Below are 19,485 nucleotides of genomic sequence, written 5' to 3' on the forward strand. Positions count from 1 at the left end.
ATGAAGCATTAAAACTTGTTTTAAAGTACTCCGGGAGTTCATTCCATACAGCACTAACAGTCTGCCAAATTAATATTCCACAGATTCCATGGGCTGAGAAAAACCTGCCAAAGAGGAATTAAGGAAACTGAAGTAGTGTGCAATAATTAAAACCTAATTTGGATTTTTGGGGGGGAGGAAGGGGGTGGGGAAAAGTCTAAAATCCTGAATTTAAAAAAAATGAACACAAATGAAGGGAAAGCTTTTAACTGGTACACACTGTTCACACCTATATTTCAAGTTTGGAAACGCATATTTTCAAGCAGCAATACAAAAAAGTATCCATGAAGAATGCATAATCTCTGAAAAAATTATGAAAACATCCCTGCTACCATTACATTTCTAAATACAAAACTTGACTACCATATTGTTGCTTCTGTGTAGCGAGAGAAGTTCATTTTCAAAACAGATAAAATTCAGTCTTTAGGTGTGAATGGTATGAATGACAGTCTCTTTTTTTTTTGTTTTGTTTTGTTTTTTTTTTCAATTTCTTAGTTGTTTTAGGATCCTTAAGCATGCAAGCCTCGGAGAGGAAGGCCCGACCAGGGCAGGGTTGGCTTTATGACATCCAGTTTAGGACAGAGCTGGGAAAGCCTCTGGGTCATCTACGTCAGGAGCAGAAGCACTTGACTGCAAGAGAAACATCACAGAGTTATTGCCTTGAGACAGAGCTGGCAGCACTTTGAGGATGGAGAATTACTACAAAAACAACCCTTTTTTTTATTTATTCCAAAGATTACAAAGCCTCCCATAATTGTTTTTGGTTTTAAACCAAGCTATCTGGAGAGGAACTGTAGGCAAATTGATGTTTGCGCATTGTTATTGCACAATTCTCTTTTTAAAGAGATCTCAGAATGGTCTGGGTTGGATGGGACCTTGAAGAGATGAAATTCCAACCTCCTGCCATGGGCAGATCCTTCCCTGTGGACCAATCCTTACTGAGGGACACAAGTGAAATGTTACAGAAAAGGCCCTGTCTGGAGCACAAATTAAGTTTTTCGTGCTTAATTTTTCCCACTCAGAAACCAGATGTTAATAAAAGTAATTTCTGTGCCAGATTTTTAGCCCTAAAAGTTCATGCATTAGCCAAGGTTCTCCTCACTAGTTACCAACAGAGTTTTCTGAAAGGCTCTGCACCACATCCAAAAACCAGTGCAGAAATTAAGAATTTCATACTCTTCCCTTGGTCCTTGAAGAATGGGAAGAGCCAAGATAATGAAACTTCCTGCTGTGATATTAATTTATCAAGAAACAGATTTTAAAATGAGAGTTGCATCAACACCTGTAGCTGCAGAGTCTCTGCCTTGCCTAGGACTCCACAGACCACAAACCAGAATTAAAAGGGAACAGCAGGGTTTCAGCTACAGGCTCAGCATCTCCAGGTGCTCAGCACACAAGAGCAGAAACAGCCAAGAAAAGGAGGGAAGTTTTGATCCCTGACCCCAGGGAATGCACATGCAGAGCTCACCCACCTGGTTGGGCGTGTGGATCACATCAAACTCCTTGACCAACTGCAAGGAAACAAAGGCAACAACACAAAATCAGCTGCAGGAAAGCTTGGAATTACTTTATGGCAGCATTCTTGAGGAGTATTAGTGAAACAAGTCAGAGCAAACCAGCACTGTTTAATTTCAATTCCTTAAAATATCCTGATATTGTTGTCAGGAGAGAGCTTCCCAACTAATAAACGAGAATTTGTAAAGTCTGTGTCTGCTGGAAGGGACAAAAATGAGCAAATCTGTGTGAAGGAAACCACAGAACACGGACTGAGCTCATTTTCCAATCAGTAACAATTTGATTGATGCCTTTAAGGCAAGAAAGTGATTCATAGTAAATCAAATCTTCACTGCAGCTACTCTACAGTGCCTGAACCTCATGTATTTTCTCCCAAACCCCATTCAGTATTTTTCCAGGGCATTCCCCTTATCACCAAAGAAGGGAAAAACATGACTGGACATTAGAGAAAAACCAGGAAGAGCCCTGTTTCCAACTGGAAAATGTGAATTTCTCAGGTTCAAGATCTGACATGCAGCTGTACAACCAGTCCCTCACCCCCAGCAGGTCACAGTGCACACACAGAGTGTCCTGGCTGGGGCTGGGAATAACCAGCCCAGCACTTGTGGTTCTGCTCTGGCCCAAACTGAGGCAGCTCATGCTACATTCACATCTGTCCACACTGGAAAGTCATTTTTCAGGTTTAGACACAAAGACAGGCACTTTTTAAAAAAATCCACCCTCCCTTTTTAGTGTTTGATGACAACACTGCTCAAACATCCATACTTTTGTCCTAATGGGCTGCTTTAAAGCAAACTTTGCCCAAAGAGATTTTCACTTGTGTTTAAAACGTCCTGTTTGTTGTCAGAGCATCTCCCCCAGGAAAAAAAAAAAAAGGAAGATCCCAGCAGGAAATGAGTTTCCCTGGGGATGAGAGCTCACCTTGTCAGTTCTGCCTCCACGGCTGGCTCTGCCCCCACGCCCTCGGCCCCCCCGGCCCCCTCTGCCGCCGCGGCCGGGGCGGCCCAGGTCTCCAAAGTTGATCTCCAGCTGGGATGTGATGTCGTTGGCGGGCTTGCGGAAGTGGTGATCCATTACCGAGTCCTCAGCATGAGCCTGCAAGGAGGATTTCTCCATCAGCAAGGAAAACATCACCAAAATCCTCCAAGGGAACAACACCAAAATCCTCCAAGGGAACAACACCAAAATCCTCCATGGAAAACACCACCAAAATCCTCCAAGGAAACACCACCAAAATCCTCCAAGGAAATATCACCAAAGTCCTCCAAGGAAACGCCATCAAAATCCTCCAAGGGAACAACACCAAAATCCTCCAAGGGAACAACACCAAAATCCTCCAAGGGAACACCACCAAAATCCTCCAAGGGAACACCACCAAAATCCTCCAAGGAAACATCACCAAAATCCTCCAAGGGAACACCACCAAAATCCTCCAAGGAAACACCACCAAAATCCTCCAAGGGAACAACACCAAAATCCTCCAAGGGAACAACACCAAAATCCTCCAAGGGAACACCCATCAAAATCCTCCAAGGGAACATCACCAAAATCCTCCAAGGGAACAACACCAAAATCCTCCAAGGAAACAACACCAAAATCCTCCAAGGGAACACCACCAAAATCCTCCAAGGGAACACCACCAAAATCCTCCAAGGGAACACCACCAAAATCCTCCAAGGGAACACCACCAAAATCCTCCAAGGGAACAACACCAAAATCCTCCAAGGGAACAACACCAAAATCCTCCAAGGGAACAACACCAAAATCCTCCAAGGGAACACCACCAAAATCCTCCAAGGAAACACCACCAAAATCCTCCAAGGGAACAACACCAAAATCCTCCAAGGAAACATCACCAAAATCCTCCAAGGGAACAACACCAAAATCCTCCAAGGAAACACCACCAAAATCCTCCAAGGGAACACCACCAAAATCCTCCAAGGGAACAACACCAAAATCCTCCAAGGGAACAACACCAAAATCCTCCAAGGGAACATCACCAAAATCCTCCAAGGGAACACCACCAAAATCCTCCAAGGGAACAACACCAAAATCCTCCAAGGGAACACCACCAAAATCCTCCAAGGGAACACCACCAAAATCCTCCAAGGGAACAACACCAGAATCCTCTTTAGTGCACCTGAGCTCTGGCCACTGCAGCTCGCCTCCCATCACACAACGCCTTCACCCGCTCCCTGGAGGGACTGGGGGAACTTGGAATTTCTCAGCAACCCAAGTATTTTGCCCTTCCAGGATAATTCATGAGTTCACACAATCACTGAGGTTGGAAAAGCTCTCCAGGACTGAGTCCAACCTGCAGCCAATCCCCACCTTGTCACCAGTCCTTCCCTGGACACCCCCAGGGATGGACACTCCAAACCTCCCTGGACAGCTCCTTCCAATGCTTGACCACCTTTTCCATGGAGAAATCCTTCCCAAAATTCCATCAGTGTGTCCTTATCCCAGACCAGACTGACATTACCAAGCCAATACAGAATGTCATGTTGCAGCAATTCTCATTTTTGTGTCCCTCTTCCATCAGTTCCATTCTTTCTCCACTCTTGATCACTCATCCTTATTTTGCTCCCTGAGGATTTACACTTTATTTACTTCAGCCCTTGATAAATCCTTAAGACCAGGGATCTGCTGAGAGACAATCCCTCAGTGCTCTGCATTCACTAACATCAAATGAGACACAAAAAACTCAAACACAACGGAAGGAGCTGAACTGCATCACCAGTGACACTGGAAAATGGGGATTTCAGCACCTTTGCCATGATATTCTCTTACTGGTTTGCTCCCAGTGCATTTGGTGGAAACCCGAGCCTGGAGGAGCAAGGGATGCTCCCAGGAGTTACAAACACCAACAATGTTATTATTGGAAATTTCAATAACATTGGAAAATTTCAGTTACACACTGAACCCCACCGGGTGTTTTTAAAGCAATTATTCCTCTTATTTTACACAAGTGTTTTTCCCATGTGCAAGCAGGTTTTTGGCATCTAGGATAATATAAAATATGTAAAAACCTGCCCATTACAGCTCAACCATGTTTTGGAAACAACATCCAAGACTTTCCTTCCCTCCAAGCCCCCAACTCCTGGCACAGCAATTTCCTGGTTTTCCTACACAAATGCCACATGCAGGCTCAAGCTTCCCAACTCCAACTGACTTTTCTGCTGTAGTTACACAACATTTGGACTTTCAAAAGCAACACATTGTGCAATTAAGCCCTGTACTCTTTAATTACCATTTGTGGAGCCCTCACAAGGCTGCCAGGGGATGGAGAGGTCTGGAGTTGAAGCTGCTGTCAGGGATTCCATGGGTCCTTCCCAATATCCCATCTATCCCTGCCATTCCCCCTTGTCCTGTCCCTCCAATTTAATTAAAAATACCCTTTCCATGCTGATTGATTTCCAGCACATTCCACTGGGATGTATCCCACAGAACAGCTGCTCCCTAATTCACTCCTGATTTTATTCATTTCATTGTACACCTTTCCCTTGGAAATCTCATCTGCCAAACTTGGCAAGTTTGTCTCAACAAAGAAAAGCCATTCCACGCCTCAGCCTGACATGGCACTACTCAAACCTAACACCAACACTCTGTAAAACACTACAAAACTCCTTAGAGATGTTTTAAATTCCTTTCTGACCATTTCATTTTTTATCTACAGTTTTTATCACTGCAGGGGACTGAGAATCTATTTCCAACTACTGGTAGCCATGTGGTAATTCCCTTTTCTGAGTGGTGGGTTCAGTGGATTTCTACAAGATTTCTGTTCATTTCTATCCCTATGCTCTTTTTATTTAAAAACAAATTGCTACAGTTTACCAAAAATCATTTGTATTTCCACAACTTGACTTTGGTATAACCACTGAACCAACAAATTGCAAATGCCCTGTGTAACCTGATAATTTCTCTATCCAAAGTAATTAAAGCTCTTTCAAAAAAATCCAACAAAAGACCTGGCACATTCTCCTCAGCCTCTTCCATCACTTGGGTGATAAGTCAGACACACTGAACAAGTTGCTCATCCTGAATAATCCTGGGAAACATTAAATTTCTATAAATCAATAGTGCTCTGATTTAATAACTGATCATTTCTTGAAGGCAGTGCTGTGCTTAAGGGTCTTGGGGAAGGCTGTCAAAAATTACAAACAAACTACCAAGAGAGCCAAAGCAGACAGTGAGAGATGGAAGAACAGCAGCAATAAAAAATACAGAGACTCACGGTAGAAGCTTTTACGATAAGGTTTGAAATCAGCAGGATGAGGAGCAAGAGGACTCTAAAACCATGCTGGGTGCTGGATGGTGCACAGTGAGACAAGAGGCACGGACAGAAAAGCTCTGTGTTTAATAAAATTCTCTATTTTGGTGAGTTTCTAGCAGCCAAACGTTCCCTGCTGAAGGGGCTGATGTTAAAACCCAGGTATCAGAGAGAAAGGAGCAGTACCTCATTTGAATCCAGCAGACTCCCCTGCATTTCTGTCATCGCCTTTGTCTGGTGACAGTTGTGTGTCCACGCCAAAGTGACAAAAGGAACAAAGGGAGAAAACAAAAGGAAGAAATGAGACTCAACTCGGTACAGGAACACCAGGTAATCAGGTCACACGAGCTGCTGGGGACAGATGGCACCGAGCACACGGAGCACAGGGACGAGGAACAGCCGTGCAAGCGGCCAGAGACAGCACAGGATGGACGGGGCAAGGGCGGAGACAAGAGAAAACTCAGATGGACACCAAAAAAAGCTCAGGTGGACACCAAAAAAAGCTCAGGTGGACACCAAAAAAGGCTCAGATGGACACCAAAAGAAACTCAGGTGGACACCAAAAAAGGCTCAGGTGGACACCAAAAGAAGCTCAGGTGGACACCAAAAGAAGCTCAGGTGGACACCAAAAGAAAGCTCAGATGGACACCAAAAAAAGCTCAGGTGGACACCAAAAGAAGCTCAGGTGGACACCAAAAAAAGCTCAGGTGGACACCAAAAAAAGCTCAGGTGGACACCAAAAGAAGCTCAGGTGGACACCAAAAGAAGCTCAGGTGGACACCAAAAAAAGCTCAGGTGGACACCAGAAGAAGCTCAGGTGGACACCAAAAGAAGCTCAGGTGGACACCAGAAGAAGCTCAGGTGGACACCAGAAGAAGCTCAGGTGGACACCAGAAGAAGCTCAGGTGGACACCAAAAGAAAGCTCAGATGGACACCAAAAAAAGGCTCAGATGGACACCAAAAAAAGGTTCAGATGGACACCAAAAAAAGGCTCAGATGGACACCAAAAAAGGCTCAGATGGACACCAAAAAAAGGTTCAGATGGACACCAAAAAAAGGCTCAGATGGACACCAAACAAAGCTCAGGTGGACACCAAAAAAGGCTCAGGTGGACACCAAAAAAAGGTTCAGATGGACACCAAAAAAAGGCTCAGATGGATGGATGGACACCAAAAAAGCCCAGATGGATGGATGGACACCAAAAAAAGGCTCAGATGGATGGATGGACACCATAAAAGCCCAGATGGATGAATGGACACCAAAAAAAGGCTCAGATGGACGGATGGACACCAAAAGGCTGCCCAGGAGGTGTGGAAGCCCTGGCTGACCACACATGCAGGCCAGTCTCCAGCGTGGCCACACGTCAGACACAAGAGCTGGGATGTTTCAATCACTGCTCATGGAAATCTTCCTGCAGAGCCTTCATTCAAGAGTCTTTCCTCCCAACTCCGAGGAGATGAATTACTCTTTTCCAAAATATGTTTTCTAATCTCCCACTGCAACCTCCTCTAAGGAAGGGATTGGATTAGTGAGGAGGTTTAGAGAGGCACAGCAGGGACAGAGATCTCCTGGGTATCAGTTTTTCCAGGACTCCTGGATTCTGCTTTTGGGATAAATTTTAGGATCTGTATAACTTGTTCCTGTTTTTTGCAGGAACTGAAGACTGAAGCCACCAAACCAGCTGCAGAGAAGAAGAGGAACTCTGGTTTATGGCATAACCCTGTGCCCTGGGAAGAGGCTCACTGGACCAGGGCTGCTGATGCCCCTGGATTTCAGATTAAAGCAGCAAGAATCTGAGACAGAACTGAGAATTTTACCAGCACCTGCAGAGTAAATAGGAAAAAGAGGAAAGGCCTCAGGCAGGCCAAGCACTTCAGCCCTCAGAGAGGAGGACAAGCAGGAGGAAAAGGAGGACAGCTCTTTCCCAAGACTGAGGCAGATGAGCAGCATCAGATTCCTCATTCTCCCTTCTCCCAGACTCCTGGGGGGAGTTTTCCCAGGAGTTCTCAAGCTACAGGAATGCAGGTGTTCACCACAATGCTTCGAATTTCTGAGACATCTGTTGGGGCACACACTGTTTCTCAGCCATAAGAGTACAGAAGATTTGGGGCTGAAAACCAAAATTTACCTAGAAACCAAATCACATCCACACATCATCATCTCCCTTCTTACCAATGAGAATCAGAGAAACCTTAATTTCTTGACTCCAAAGTACAGCCAAGAGGACAAAGAGAGGAAACAGCAGGTGATTGGTGGTTTTTTAAAAATATTTTGCCTTCTAAAGCTGCTCACAAAGGAGCTGCAGTGGAAGCTTTCCTAACGCCTGTATTATAGAGCTATTCTCCTATAATCCTGAGAGAAAATCCCCACACTGCTTCCCATGGGATCAGAGAACAATGAAGAAGGGAGATGGGGAGACACATCTGCTGGATGTACAATAAAGCAGGCTAAAAGCAGCTCAATTTAAAGGCAGATTTGTTAATACCTCACTTTCATGCTTACACAGCAAGAGGCTGTTACCTTCTTATGTGATGGTGCTAAAAATATCCAACTTGTTTATTTGAGAAGTTCACCTCTTAAATAGAACAATCTACTAATTATGTCAGGTCTTCCATGGGAGTAATTTGATTATTCACAGGTTTTGTTCAGATTCTTTGTTTTTTGCTTGGTTGTTTTTTTGGGTTTGTTTTTTTTTAGTTCACTGATTCAGTTTTCCAATGGAAAATACAAGCTGGATCTTTCTAACTGCTAAATTTCTCACAAGTAGCATCACCTTTTCCATCACATATGCTCACATGTTAAAAAAAAAGTGTCCTCAGATGAGTAAAGGTCAAATAAATCTGATTCAGAGACACTGAGGGAATTTGAAGAACTACAGGTTTAGTAAATCTTGGTGAAGTACATAAATACTTCTGTTTAATACATTCTTTCAGTAAACAGCAACATTGAATGGAACTCAAATTCCCTTTTCTACCCAAGCCAGAGAAAGGATTTCAGATTAAATGAAATAAAGGATTTCAGCATTTAACAAACACTTCAGTGAACAGCTCAAAGGAGACACAGCCATGCAATCAGTTCAAGAACTGAACTACCCCACACAGCAAGAAAACAGCCTGATTTGTGACCAAGTCAAACTCTGAGTTCAATCAGAACAGAAATGGGACTTTCACTGGAGCACTGAGCAGCGCCCCCCACCTGCTTTTACATCCCAGCTCCCAGGATAAAAACTGGCAAGGTGTGAAAAAGCAGGAATACATTTCAGGAGAGCAAACAGAGTATTACACACTACCCAGCCACTTCAAAGGACTCAGCACCATCAATACACAAAGTTGAAGCCACCAATCTCTTAAGTCAGCTACTTAACATATTACAGAGTGTTAAAAACAAAGATTAAAACTAAAGATTAGCACAGCCCTGCATTACAAAACAAGAGCTCTCAGCACTTCCCTCCCTTGTGCATCTCCCCTTGCCACTCTTGGAACAGAATAATGAGCATTATGTAATGCCTGAAATGAGAAACTATGAATTTAAAACAATTCTACAGCAGCTATGCTGAGTGCCACTGGAGCACAGAACCCTTTTCAAGAGCTTTCCCAAGAGCTTGTCTGTGTCACAGCTCTCAGTGAGGAGACACCCACGTCTCCAATTTAAGATGCACGGTTTGGGTTGAAGGTCTCTGAGGCATGACCAGTCTTCCTTCAAGCTGACATCACTTAACAAGCACCATGAATCTGTGTACTGCACAACAGATGCTAAATAACACGAGTTGCCTTTTTTAGAAAGCAAACTTGACAACATTCCCCCAAAAACTCTCACCAAGAGGCAGCTCTGACAAACCTAAGGGCACAGCTCAGCTCCTAAACCCCACCACAGTCAGAATGGCCACTTGTGTTACTGCAGAAGTTCAATTCTGCTAAAAGAACATTGTTCAAATAAACAAGAATGAACTTCAAACTGAAAAAAAATGCTGTTCCCACTTTCTAAACTTCCAGCTACAGGTCAGCATCTCCCAGACTGGGGCTGCCACTCTAAAAAACGCTCATCAATAACAAAACCTTCACAAAGTGGACACTCCCAAGTATGGAAAGGCACTTTTACCTCCTCACTCTTTGACTTGTGGAGCACAAATCCTTTTTTCCATTGCCCATCAGCTCCCTCGTTTGGTTTGCGGATGTTGAACTCGACTTTTGCACGATCCTTGCTTTGAATGGCTTTCCACTCATCCAGGGTCATTTCCTTAGGGCCTTCTTCCTTAACTTCTTCAACCTCATTCTCTCTGTAATGAGAGAATTCAGGGAGATTATGATCACAACTGAGGATTTACACTCTGGATGCAATTTCGAAATCATTTGCTGGCTGGTACCAGGTTATAAATCGAACTTCACCAAGGATTTGGCAGTTAAGAGGTGAAAATATAAACACTCAAAGGAAAATTCATCTCCTTTAGAGGGAGTGCCAAACAAAATTACACCCAGCCACCTCTGAGCACAGCAAAATGTGAAAATTAAAACTGACCCATGTCATCAAATCTCCATATTACTGTCAATTTTATTTCCAAAACTGAAAGCCTAACTTCTGTCGTGACTCGTTCGGAGCTCCTTCCCCGCTTTTTGAAATACATCTCTCATAAACATTCAAATCAAGGCAGTGAGAACTTGTTCTTCCCACACTTTTCAAGCTTTTTGGTATTTTAAAAACCAGAATTTAAGCAGCTTGGGATAATTTGCTTCCTTTGTCGAACCAAAGACAATTATTCAAACAACTTTTACTTCCAGGTAATTTGAAAAAATAACAGCACACACCTTATTTGTGAGATACAGCAGCTCTACCTTGTGCCAAAGGCTATTTTTAAGTAAAACAGCCCCTGTGCTCAATAACAGGATCATATTCCAGCTACTGGAAGCCTCTGGTCATTGTTCAGTGTGTTTATCCAACTGAATTTCTGATTTATAGGAAACCAATGCCGTGTATGTGCAGCAAGGAGATCATGAAAGCCTCGATTTCAAAGGTTTTCATCTGGCAGCCACTAATTTTGAACAATAATGCAAAGGTTTTATGTCAAAATTGCTGTATTTCAGCTTTTTCTCACTGTGTAGGAGAGGATGATTTTTGACATGGGATGTAATCAGAATTTATTTTGTTCAAGGCAAAGATTTTCCTGCAGTAAAACATCCTCTGCTGAAACACTGAGGGTAAAGATCCACATAAAACCAGACAATTAAAAAGTTACATACGTAGAGATGCTTTTCTATATAAAGTTTGTAGTGAAGCAATCAAGCCATAGCAAACACCACACTAGGAATCATTAGGAACAAGTATTTCAAAATTCTGTTTGGTAATTTTTTTGAGTCCTTTACAAAGCCCACTCCTCATTAAAATACGACATTAGTCACACTAGGCTACCATAAAAATTTGTATTGTATTTTTACATCAACTCAGTATCACTCAGGCTGCTTCTGCTTCTCTGGTTACTCTTTCATTCATCCAGTCCCTGGTTGCTTCTGTAACAGTGTCCAAGTGTGATGGGAAGAGATCCAGGTAACTTTGAAAACTGCCAGGAGAATGAGGGATACAACCTTTCTCCTACAGCTCAGTCACCTCCCTCTCCAAGGCTGTTTTCCAAAATGAAGTTTAAAAAATTGCCTCCCACTGGCATTTTTATCACATTTACTTGGTGTTTCTACCTAGTCTGAAGCACAGATGCTTTTGGGTTTGGAATTTGGAGCTGCAATCCCAAGACCAGAAGTGTATTAGAAATTATTATCTGTAAATAAATCTGAAAGAGCCTGCAGGACACCAAGGAATGGTTTAAAGACAAACATTTCCAGACATGTGGTTTTTTAAGGAGACTCACTCAGCAGCACTGTGGATGATCTACTGATAATCTGAGTTTGGCCACACAGATGTGGGAATAAATAGCAGAGGTTAAAGGTAATGCAACAGCACCTCTGAAGCAAGCCAGGAGCACGGAGAGGGGTGGTACTCACTTATTTTCAGAATCAGCAGGCGGATGCTCCTCTCCCTCTGGCGTTTCCTCAGTTACAGCTGACTGATCCAATTCACTGCAATTACATAATGTTGGGAGTTGGGGCTTTTTTACAACTTCATCCCTCCTTAAAGCTACGTAAGATTAACAGTCAAGGTCTACGGTGGATTTACTGTTTCAATGAGGATTGATGCTCTCTGTGCCTTTTAAATTCTCAGCTTTTCACTTAAATAATGGTTTTCCTCAATGCTTCCCACTACCCCTCCTGAAAGGCTCCCACTGTCCCTTAAAACACAAAATGGGTTTGGACATTAAAAATAGATTCCAATGGGATGGCTGAGTTTTTGTAATACAAAATGCATGCATATCCTGATCAAAATTTACTAGAAACAGAAGTTTCACTTTAACAAAGAATTTTTACAAAACCAGCACAAGACCTCCAAAACTTCCCCAAAATTCTGCCTGAACAGTGAAGCCATTCTTATGTTACAAGAAATCGCTGGGGTTTTAGAACCCTGCAGAAGTGTGACAAAAATCATGGAGATCAAAGCTAAAAAGGCAGCTAAATCTGGCTGTTCTGCAAGCCATAATTAGGGCTGATTAACACAGTGCTAATAGTTTTGTGAGCAATGACAGGTTACTAACGTTAGCTCGTCTTTGACGGTTCCCCAGTTGTGTGATCCGCTGCCACCGCGCTTGTCCTCGTGCTTTAGGCCGCTGAAATGTGAATGTGAAACAGAACTAACAAAACTGAGTTAACATTATAGTGTCCAGACACAGAAATTCAACAGATCAATTTTAAATGGGAGGGGTCAGAGTGGCAGAGAAAAGGGACAGGGAAAGGTGAAGACTCACGATCTATCGCTGCCGCTGTGTCTGTCAAATTCCCGTTTGCCACGAGAGTCAAAGCCATCCCCTCGGCCCATCCCGCGCCCGCGGCCACGGCCCCGGCCCAGGCCTCCACGTCCACGCATGGGTCGCTCCAGGATGGGTCTGCCATGGAACAGCCACAGGTCAGGGATTCACTCACTCCAAAAATGGACAGCATTTCATTGTCTTGTCCTCTCTGAGGATTTTATTTACTTGGTTTTGCTTTGGTAATTACTGTTTTTGAGATGGGTCAAGCGATTCGCCTCCAAAAATGTACAGCGGGTTTTGTGGTTCTTTTCCCCTCTGAGAACTCTTTTTGGTTTTCCTTTTATAATTGGTTTGTAGCTGGGTTCAGGCTCTGATTTAAAAGAAGTCACTCCCCTACTCCTGGAAGTGTCCCAGGCCAGGTTGGAAGGGCTTGGAGTAACCTGGGATCACGGCAGGTGTCTCTGCCCGTGGTATGGGTTGGAACCAGACCCCCTTTAAGCTCCCTTCCAACCCAAACCATTCTGTGAGTTCCATGATTTTAGGATCCAGAAACAAATGCTCAAGATTGTTGTTTGTTTACATCTTCTGCCATCAATTCCAAAATTTGGAATGTAGTTGATGCTGCAACTTCAACTAAACTCTCTTTTATCCAACTTTTAAAAGGATTTTAACTTTAGCAACTAAAACTTTAATATTTGACCATTACTTGAATTCTGGCTGCCTTACAATACCCAAGACAATTTAAATTTCATGTAGATCTAAGATGGCTTCACCACTTCCAGTTGCAGCCAGGGTGTAAACACCTACTGGACAAACTTTAGCTGGCTTTAATTCAGCTGTGCAGATTAAAGCTACAGCTGTAACAGCAAACAAATCTCATCCTGCAGGAAACAGCTATGCTTGGGTTCCCTTCCTGAGCTATAGATGCACAGAAATACGGTGAGTATCTTAATTTGAACCATAATTCAGTTTTACCTGGGAACCTGGTCATGTAGATCACTCCCAGGCTAAAACTTAAAAGTTTGCAAACAAAACCATGGAAAAGGGAAGTGTTATTGTCTCCATGAGAGGAATTTAATCTTGATTCAATCAGCTTTTTTTTGCCTGAGCAGCAGAAGGCAGGACAGCCCTGTCCTGCCCAAGTTAGGAAAGCTGTTTATCATCAAGACAAAACTCTTACTTATCCACAGAGAACTCTCCTCCCTCGCCCTTCTCCTCGGCGGGTTTCTCGAAGCGGCGCTCGCGGGGAGGTCGTCGCTCGGGTCTCCTGTCGATGGGTTTGCCTTCGCCCTGCTGCTGCTGCTGCTGCTGCTGATCAGGCCTCCTGCCAATCCTCCTTATCCCTGAAACATCAGGCCAGGCACATCAACGGAATGTGGAGTGCTCCAGGACAGATACCGACCCCCCCAGGCAAACAAGAGGGAAGAGAAGTTTTATTTCTGCAGAAACTGAGTGGCTCCACTTTCACCCGACTCTCCTCAGTCACATTTTTACCAAGGATTTCAAATTGTGTTTGACTGAAAACATAATCCCTGCTGAAATGACAGGGGCAGTTTCCAAAGATCAAGGTAAGCAAGATTTTATTACTATTTTTTTTTCACTGAAAGGTGCTTTTCAGGTAAAACAAGTGAGTTTCATTTGAAGAACACCCAAAAGAAGTGAGCATCACCTCACTGGCCCTAAGGTAGTCAGTCCTGTGCTCCTGAGACAGTGCTGTTCCAACAGACTCCATGATCCTGGAGGTCTTTTCCACCCTAAATGATCCCGTGATTCTGTTCTTGGAAACACTTCTGGGGTCCTCACCTTCACAGATCCTCCCAGCCCAACATTCTCTGACAAAGATTCTCCTTCTGGTGCACTTCTCAAAACAGCTTAAGGATCCACGGTGCCACCGAGCTGCCCAGCGTTCTTCCTCCCTGCCTAGGCCTCCTAAAAGGGTTTTTATTGCAAATAAAAACCTCCCATGGACATTCCCTTCTTTACCAAGCCCTCTTAAAGATCTAACACAGTCTTCTTTTCCACTCATGTGACAGGCCTTGTTTACTCTTCTTTAAAAGATGAGGACACATTGCTGTTTTCTTGTACCACTTTCTTGCCAAAACTTAACTTGGCTTCAAAACTATCGAACCAGCTTTTAAATTCAAAGCTTATTTTTAATTATTTTTTTTAAAGAACCAGGTTCCTGCCTAGCAAGCAATGTCAAATTTGGGTGGGGCTACAGAAGTTGCAGTTGTAATGATATCCAAGCCAACACACCCAGATGAACAATGTCTCCCTCACCTTTCCAAGCTGTACTTAACATGAAGTTTGCATGGCACACACAGCTCCCTAAGCATTCCCAACTTCCCGAGGAAACAAGGGGTTAAACTCAGCACTTGGAGCAGGGCTCTCCAATGAGGACAGGCATTCCATATGAGGAGGAGAAGCAGGGAGAGGAGCAGGCATGCTGCAGAACTGGAATGGAACAGCCATTCAAGTTTGAATTTCGAGTTCAACACCCTGCACTCAGAAAAACCCGGTTCCTGCTGAAACCTAACCCAAAATACGAGTTACTTCTCATCATCACCAAGCTTTGAACTGCTAATTCAGCAGGCAAATCTCTTGCAGCCTTATGGAGTAGTGGAAGAGCTTAAAACACATTCACACAGGAAACAAACCCTGGCATCGAGCACCTTTCTGATGCCAGAACTGCAAAAACAGCCACGCACAAAAATAGACATTTTCAAAGTGGAAACTGGCTTTGTTTACACTGCTACAACAGCAGCCCCGACTTTCTCTCTTTCACTACCATAACAAACCACCAAAATATTTATTTTTCACACTGCTCTTGACACCAAGATGTGAAACTCGGCAGGTGAAGAGGGGCTGCCAGCCCTGCCCAAACCCCTCCTGCGGTGCCAAAGACATGGTCAGGTCCCAGGTGCATCTCGTGAGGGACAGCACCGGGACCCCGAACCTCACTAAGGCTTTCAGAGGACACTGGATTAGCGAACTGGGACCCCGGACAAGCCACTCACTGCATCCCTCCCACAGAAAACACTCCTAAGCATTAATGAGTGAGAGACCCACAAGCAAAGAATATTTCTAACATAGCTCCTAAATTTGTCTTCTCACAAGGTGCTTTCGAATAACATTTATAACACCCACTTTCGAAAACAATACATTAAAACTATTTCTTTCTTTAACAGCACCAAACAGTGGAGAACCAGCATCACTTTGGAACACAAATGCGGAAGCACAAAGATGCTCTCACGTAGCACCTGTGAAAAGCTTGCTGAAATCGCAGTAAACCTGTTATTCCCTTGCTCCCACATCACCTGCTGTCAGCACACTCTGATGATTTTCGAGGATTCCTCTGAACCCGAGTTGTGACCCACCTGCCGAGCGCTGAAGTTTGGGCGCGGTGGAGCTGCCTGCACGGGACGCCATGTGCCCACATCCCTCCCTACCCATGTGGGGACCTGGCCTCCTAATTCCCAAAGCAGATTCCTCGGTCTGTTTACACTTCCGTGTCTTTTTTCCAAAGTTTTTTCGTGTAGGATGTCTTCGAAATTTACAGAAGCTACGAATTCGTGCAGGTTGTTATTTCAATATATATGAAAACAAGAAAATTGCTATCAACGCTGTCCCCCTAGAAAATGACCCAAACAGATTTTGGAAAGGCCAGGAACTTCCAGATATCCTGACAAATCCATCGGACCACCTGAAACACGAGTCAAGTTCAGGCTACAAGGCTGGACGGGGCTTGGAGCACACCCTGGTCTAGCGGAAGGTGTCCCGGCCCATGGCAGGGGGTGAACGAGAAAGGCCTTTCCAACCCGAACCATTCCAGGACTCCACGTGCCGGTTTAGATGGGATATTGGAAAGAAACCGTTCCCTGTGAGGTGAAGAGGCCCTGACACAGGGTGCTCAGAGAAGCTGTGGCTGCCCCTGGATGCCTGGAAGTGTCCAAGGCCAGGCTGGACTCGGCTTGGAGCAGCCTGGGACAGTGGAAGGTGCCCTGTGGCAGGGGACGGAACGAGATGGCCTTTAAGATCCCTTCCAACAGGAGCCACTCCACGATTCTCCTCATTGCTGGGATTCCCCATTCCGCGTTACCCCTCTCCCTCCCGCCGGCACCGAGGCAGCTCGGGCCGCCCCGCACGCCCGACTCCATTTTGCGCGGGCCGGGCCGGGCACACGTGGGGCCAGGCGAGCCCGGGGCCAGGCGAGCCCGGGGCCGCCGCCACGGGCCCCGCGGGCGCCCCGGGCGGGCTCCGCCATGCGCGGCCCCACGTGCGGCCCGGCCCTGCCCGGGCCCCCTTTGTGCGGGCCGGGCCGACCCTCCCCGCCGACCCCGCTCACCCTCCTTCCGCAGCGGCGCTCCGGGCTGGCCCCCGCCATCCTCCCGGCGATCCCCGCCGGCGAAGGGCGGCAGCGGGTTCTTGCGCTCCTTCTGCGACTCCCTGCGCAGCTGCTTGGCCGCGCTGCCCGCGCCGCCGCCCGCCTGGCCTGCTCCGCCGGCCCCGCCCGAGGAGCCGCTCTGGGCGCCCGCCGGGCCGCGGGCCCCGCCGCCCGCTTGGCTCCCGCCGCCGCCGCCGCCGCTCTCCTTCCTCCGGCTCTCCGCCGCGCGCAGCACCTCGAAGGGGTCGGACTCGTCATCGAAGAGCTGATCGAAGCGGTTGGTGACGACGCACCCGAAGCCCTCCTGCAGGTGTCCGGGCATGATGGGCCCCCGTCGGCGGGATCCTGCGCGGATGCTACCGGGCCCCCCGCGCCCTGCTCGCTGCCGCACAAGATGGCGGGCCCTGAGGAGACGCGCTTCTCTTCCGGCGCGGCCACATCCGGGCACCTCCGCGGGGAGGGCGGGCGGGCGCTGCAGCGCCGCCGGCGGCCGCGCCGCGAACTGCGCGCGCATTGTGTGAGGCGGGCGGGCGCGGGGTTTCCCGCCGTGGACTCTACCATCGGCGACAGCGGGGAGGGGGGAATGAGTCGACGGGGGAGGCGGGGGGGGGACGCGGGGCGGGGCGGAGCCCCGCCCCGCGCCCCCCCCGCCTCCCCCGTCGACCCCCGCGCTTCCCCCGCCGATGGTACCTCCCGCGTGTGGGCTCCCTCAGAAATAAAACCGAGATAAAACGGAATTAAGAGATTTGCCGTTATTAGCTAATAAAAGTTGATTTCCAGGCCTTGATCTGAAAGTTAGAACAAGATTTCCCTCTTTCGTGGGCATTTCTGCTCGTCTAATTAGCGGACAGGCGCAGCAGGTAGTGTCAAGTGGAGGTATTTTGCGGTATTAATAAGTATTAGCATACTATTAATATAGCAATATACTGTATAAATAAATACTGCATATTGCTATCTATAATAATATATAATATATAGTATAGTACCCAAGGTAACGTATCATATATAAAAACATAACACATCATGCATAATACATGGCATGCAAAACACAATATTAATATTAATAAATATTGTATATTAATAGTAATTTATTTATGTCATTATTTCAGCATACCACTATTATAACATTGACATAATATAACAAATATATATAAACTTGTATCTGATTATAACCAAAAGACTTTATATCAAAAGATAGATATAAAATATTACATATATATAAAAAACATAATAAACAGGCACAGATTGTCCATGTCCTTCAAAACACAATTTGATTGCTCACAGTTTATATCTCCAAGTCATCAGAACATTTTGGCACCTGCTATAAAATAAACTTTGTGCTCAGCAAGGATGTTATTTCCAATATTTGCTCTGCCTGCTCCAAGAAGCTTGAAATAATTGCTTTAAAAATTAATTTAATTACATTTGTTCAGTTCTTGAATACGTATTGCTCATAAGTTCAAGACTCAACCGGTTTGGAAAACTCCATGGTTTAGTTTCTTCACATAAATGGAAAATTTTTGGTTTCATGGATTGTTCCTCATTGTATTTTCCTTCAGTCCCACAGGTCCCTGTGCTCACATTTGGGAGGATTTCGAGGAAACCCCTCAGAGATTTGGGGAGGATTGGAGCAGCACCCCCCAACCCTTCTCGGGATACAAATAATCACCATAAATTATACCCTAAGAACCGAAAACATTCTCTTCTCAAAGCCTTTTAGGGATGAATCAAACAGCACCAAGCAGCACTTAATTAAAACTCCAGGAAAATCCTGGCTGCCCCATCACGCGCTCCGAGGCCGCGTTGCATCACTCGCACACTTTACGGACAAAACACAAACGATTCCCGCTCGGATCCCTGACGAGCTTTTGCCAGATGGCACCAGCAGCTTTCTGGGAGGGGATTTGCTCAGGGAAATGGACTGCCTGTCTCCAAGGGTTGGGATTTGCAGCTCCAAGGGAAGCCAGAGCATCTGCCTTTTGTTGTTTTGGGAGGGCTGTGCACGTCCGGCTCCCCCTCAGTATTCCATCATTTTCCAAGACACGGCATAAAAGGTTTGGGGGGACACCTTGAATTAAACACGTGCCAAACACAGGACAAGGGGAATGGCTCCCCACTGCCAGAGGGCAGGGATAGGGATATTCCTTCCCAATATCCCATCTTCCAATATTGGGAAGGGCCTGGCACAGGGTGCCCAGAGAAGCTGTGTCTGCCCCATGATCCCTGGAATGTCCAAGGCCAGGCTGGAGCAACCTGGGATAGTGGAAGGTGTCCCTGCCATGGCAGGGGATAGAACCAGATGGTCTGAAAGGTCCTTTCCAACCCAAACCATTCTGTACTCTGATGAAAACAGACTCGAAGTATTTAACAGGAACAGGGAAATGGATCAGCACGTGAACACAATTGCCAGGGCTGTGCATTCTGTGCAGCAG

At 45.7% G+C, this 19,485-nt stretch overlaps 1 protein-coding gene across 4 annotated transcripts; it reads right to left on the reverse strand.

The window, feature by feature from the left end:
* Positions 1-242: 242 nt before the first annotated feature.
* On the reverse strand, positions 243-17,516 carry SERBP1 (SERPINE1 mRNA binding protein 1). 4 transcript variants are annotated; one of them, XM_058842441.1, is made up of 10 exons: positions 17,015-17,516; positions 13,850-14,012; positions 12,667-12,804; positions 12,457-12,528; positions 11,813-11,887; positions 9,924-10,101; positions 6,011-6,058; positions 2,476-2,649; positions 1,512-1,550; positions 243-669 (listed from the first exon to the last, which is right to left on the reverse strand). In XM_058842441.1, the coding sequence occupies exons 1-10, from the start codon at positions 17,373-17,375 to the stop codon at positions 613-615; spliced, it is 1,305 nt and encodes a 434-aa protein (XP_058698424.1). In that variant the 5' UTR covers positions 17,376-17,516; the 3' UTR covers positions 243-612. The 4 variants fall into 4 exon arrangements, with proteins under 4 accessions (XP_058698424.1, XP_058698423.1, XP_058698426.1 ...); XM_058842440.1 differs by having other exon boundaries at positions 12,457-12,552; XM_058842443.1 differs by lacking the exon at positions 6,011-6,058 and having other exon boundaries at positions 17,015-17,508.
* Between the last annotated feature and the right edge of the window lie 1,969 nt (positions 17,517-19,485).

This window comes from Poecile atricapillus, chromosome 7 (genome assembly GCF_030490865.1).
Source record: "Poecile atricapillus isolate bPoeAtr1 chromosome 7, bPoeAtr1.hap1, whole genome shotgun sequence".
NCBI classification, from domain to species: domain Eukaryota; kingdom Metazoa; phylum Chordata; class Aves; order Passeriformes; family Paridae; genus Poecile; species Poecile atricapillus.